We start from the raw sequence: 4,197 nt of genomic DNA on the forward strand, positions 1-4,197 counted from the left end.
ATAGACCCTTTCTGAAAGAATGGTTGCTTCTATAGATTCTTTTTAAAAGAAAGGGTGTTTCAATGAACCCTTTCTCAAAGAAAGGTTTTGCTTCTATAGACCCTTTCCGAAACAAAGGTTGCTTCTATAGACCCTTTCTAAAAGAAATGGTGTTTCCATAGACCGTTTCTAAAAGAAATGGTGTTTCCATAGACCGTTTCTAAAAGAAAGGGTGCTTCTAACGACCCTTTCTAAATGAAAGGGTGCTTCTATAGACCCTTTCTAAAAGAAAGGGTGCTTCTATAGACCCTTTCTAAAAGAAATGGTACTTCTATAGACCCTTTCTAAAAGAAAGGGTGCTTCTATAGACCCTTTCTAAAAGAAAGGGTGCTTCTATAGACCCTTTCTAAAAGAAAGGGTGCTTATATAGACCCTTTCTAAAAGAAAGGGTGCTTCTATAGACCCTTTCTAAAAGAAAGGGTGCTTCTATAGACACTTTCTGAAAGAAAGGGTGTTTCTATAGACCCTTTCTAAAAGAAAAGGGTGCTTCTATAGACCCTTTCTAAACTAAAGGGTGTTTCTGTAGACACTTTCTGAAAGAAAGGGTGCTTCTATAGACCCTTTCTAACAGAAAGGGTGTTTCTATAGAAAGGGTGCATCTATAGACCCTTTCTAAAAGAAAGGGTGCTTCTATAGACCCTTTCTAAAAGAAAGGGTTATTCTATAGACCCTTTCGAAAAGAAAGGGTGCTTTTATAGATCTTTTCTACAAGAAAGGGTGTTCCTATAGACCCTTTCTAAAAGAAAGTGTGTTCCTATAGACCCTTTCTGAAAGAAAAGTTGTTTCTATAGACCCTTTCGAAAAGAAAGGGACCCTTTTTGAAGGAAAGGGTGTTTCTATAGATCCTTTCTAAAAGAAAGGGTGTTTCTATAGACCCTTTCTAAAAGAAAGGGTGTTTCTATAGACCCTTTCTGAAAAAAGGGTGCTTCCTTAGACCCTTTCTGAAAGAAAGGGTGCTTCCTTAGACCCTTTCTGAAAGAAAGGGTGCTCCCTTAGACCCTTTCTGAAAGAAAGGGTGCTCCCTTAGACCCTTTCTGAAAGAAAGGGTGCTTCCTTAGACCCTTTCTGAAAGAAAGGGTGCTTCCTTAGACCCTTTCTGAAAGAAAGGGTGCTTCCTTAGACCCTTTCTGAAAGAAAGGGTGCTTCCTTAGACCCTTTCTGAAAGAAAGGGTGCTTCCTTAGACCCTTTCTGAAAGAAAGGGTGCTTCCTTAGACCCTTTCTAAAAGAAAGGGTGCTTCCTTAGACCCTTTCTGAAAGAAAGGGTGCTTCCTTAGACCCTTTCTGAAAGAAAGGGTGCTTCCTTAGACCCTTTCTGAAAGAAAGGGTGCTTCCTTAGACCCTTTCTGAAAGAAAGGGTGCTTCCTTAGACCCTTTCTGAAAGAAAGGGTGCTTCCTTAGACCCTTTCTGAAAGAAAGGGTGCTTGCTTAGACCCTTTCTGAAAGAAAGGTGTACAAAAGAAGGATGAAAAGTCTACTTTCCTTAGAAGACCTTTGTAAGGTCTTCTTTCCTTAGACCTTCAGGAATAGTTCTTTTCTTTGAAGACCTTAAGAAATCTTCTTTACTTAGACGACCTTTAAGAGGTCTGCTTTAGTTAGAAGATTTTAAAAGGTATTCTTTCCTTAGAAGACCTTCGGGAGTAGTTCTTAAGTTAGAAGACTTTTAGAAAGTCTGCTTTACGTAGAGGACCTTCTTTCCATTGAAGACCTTTAGGAGGTCTTATTTACTAAGTAGACCTTTAGGAGGTGTTCTACACCTAGAGGTCCTTTAGAAGGTCTTCTATATATAGAAGACCTTTAGGAGGTCTTCGAAGTCCTTTAAAAGGTCTTCTATATAGAGAAGACTTTTAGGATGTCTTCTCTACTTAGAAGATCTTCTCTTAGAAGACCCAGAAGACTTTTAGGAGAACTTCTATAACTAGAAGAACTTTACACAGAAGACCTTTAGGAGGTCTTCGTTAAGCAGGATAAATTTTGATGTATTTTTAATTAGAAGGCCATTCGGAGGTCTTCTTTTGCTAGAAGATCTTGAGAATGTTTTCTACACACAGAATAACGTTAGGAGGTCTTCTTTATCCAGAAGACCTTTAGGAGATCTTTTATACCTATCAGTTCTTATCAGCTCTTCTATACCTAGAAGTCCTTTAGGATAACGTCTATACTATTAGTCCTTTAGAAGGTCGTCTTTACATAGAGAACCTTTATGAGGTATTCTTTACTTAGAAGTCCCTTGGGGGATCTTCCCACAGAAAATATGCTTAAAAGGACTTCTCTACTTAGAAGACACTTGGGAGGCATTCTTTACTTAGCAGACCTTTATGCGGTATTTTACACTTAGTAGACCTTTAAGAGGTCTTCTCTAATTAGAGGCCCTTTATGGGTTCTTCGTTTGTTAGAAGACCTTTTGGGAAATCTTCTGTACATAGCAGATTTTCTGGATGTCTTCTATACCAAGAAAACCTTTAGGAGATCTTCTGTTCAGTACCGACCTTTCGGAGGTCTTCTATAATAGAAGACCTCATACAGATCTTTTATGTACAGAATATTTAGAAGACCTGTAGAGGGTCTTCTATACATACATAGAAGACCATTTAGAAGTCTTCAACACCTAGAATATCTTTCGGAGGTCTTTTTGAGAAATTATTATAACTAATTTCTTCTACAAAGTTTTATGTATGACCTTATAAATTGTGTGGCCTAACTCTCTATTGTGTTCGTATTATAAAACATATATTTCCCTATAATATATTACCATTATTTAAGGTAGGTCACACTAGGCAAATATTTGATCCAGCGACAGGCAGTGTTCGCTTGCTGAGAGCAAGTGAGCATAAATTTCAATGTAATATTTTCGCTCACCTGCTCTCAATAAGCGCACACTGCCTGTCATTGGAGCAAATATTTGCCTAATGTGACCTTACCTTTAGATCATACATGTTTCCTCACATTAGCCCTAAAAGGGAAAACAAATTGTATATTTTCTCAGTGTATTTCTTGGAACAATGCAAATATCGTTGACGCCAAAGTGCACAATAAAATCAACATCGGCTATGTATGCATACGCCAAGGAGTCACATTTCTCGCATTGAAAACTTTAAGACCAAAACGTTTAGTTTTAAATCTACAGTCATCGAATTCGGACAATTCAGAAGTTGCGGAAACAATTGAAATTTGGGTTACTTCAAATTGAGTGATTGTTGGTATGTTTTCTAATTGAAAATTGTGTATCCAGAAAAATATTATGCTTAATAAGCACAAAAAAATTACCGATAAAATTTATACAATTAATTACTAAGTTTATTCCCGCATTTCCGTTTCTTCAAGATTGTTGGCCATGGAACGTTCTTTAAAACAAGCCCCTTCACCCCCACCCTACAACAAACTGAATAACATTTATCCGGAAATTGATTCCAACGATGAAACACCAATCCATAGACCAGTCGCCGCCACCTCGTCGGATGTTTTCCAGCAAGCACCTGTAATTAATGTAAACAATATTGGAACCGAAACTTATCAACCTGTTGGACCGAAGCCGGTAATAATGACTTGTCCTCAGTGTCGATGCCGCAACAAGACTACAATAAAGCGTAGGGCCACCTGGAAAACCCATCTAGCGTGCATTTGTTTGACGTGCATGTAAGTGTGAATGAATTTATGGCAATTTGATATATTTTTGGGATGATTTTCGGAACGTTTTTTTTTTTATTATTTATTACAGCGGTTGCTGTTGTTTACCCTATTGTCTGGACGCATGCACAAATTTGGATCACCACTGCCCCACATGCGAAGCATATGTGGGTACTTTTCAATAAAGGAATATACAATTTTTTTCTCATCCATTTCTTTGGATTTTTTTCACGTACCGTACATTTCCAAGTATCCTTAAAAATTATATATAAAATAAAAAAAATATACCTATTATTCCCCAAAGAATTTGTTGCAAAGTATTTATGTATTGCATATCTTTAGGCGCATTTCCATAAATCTAACATGTAACTTTTGCAATGCTCGTAAAGGTCACAGACGCTGATCAGTGATCATTAACACTCAGACAGAAGGTCTGAAGCTAGTGTACAGAAATTTGCAATAGAGGTCAATATTGTTTGGAAGCTGTGAGATAGGTTTTGAATTCTTTCATTCTATAGCAGCCCTTTAAAAGG

The 4,197-nt window shown here is 37.4% G+C and overlaps 1 protein-coding gene across 1 annotated transcript; it reads left to right on the forward strand.

The window, feature by feature from the left end:
* Positions 1-3,086: 3,086 nt before the first annotated feature.
* Positions 3,087-3,964, forward strand: LOC141406684 (lipopolysaccharide-induced tumor necrosis factor-alpha factor homolog). The gene is made up of 3 exons (XM_073992576.1): positions 3,087-3,237; positions 3,362-3,673; positions 3,756-3,964. The coding sequence occupies exons 2-3, from the start codon at positions 3,372-3,374 to the stop codon at positions 3,847-3,849; spliced, it is 396 nt and encodes a 131-aa protein (XP_073848677.1). The 5' UTR covers positions 3,087-3,237; positions 3,362-3,371; the 3' UTR covers positions 3,850-3,964.
* The last annotated feature ends 233 nt before the right edge of the window (positions 3,965-4,197 follow it).

The sequence above is a fragment of the Musca autumnalis genome, unplaced genomic scaffold (assembly GCF_047663935.1).
Source record: "Musca autumnalis isolate F117 unplaced genomic scaffold, ASM4766393v1 scaffold_5, whole genome shotgun sequence".
In the NCBI taxonomy this organism is placed as follows: Eukaryota; Metazoa; Arthropoda; class Insecta; order Diptera; family Muscidae; genus Musca; species Musca autumnalis.

Bases quoted from the DNA above. Each gene is read 5' to 3' on its own strand.
- LOC141406684 (XM_073992576.1), top strand. From the start codon at position 3,372: ATGGAACGTTCTTTAAAACAAGCCCCTTCACCCCCACCCTACAACAAA. The intron at 3,674-3,755 runs GTAAGTGTGAAT...TATTTATTACAG, and splicing joins TGCATTTGTTTGACGTGCAT to CGGTTGCTGTTGTTTACCCT.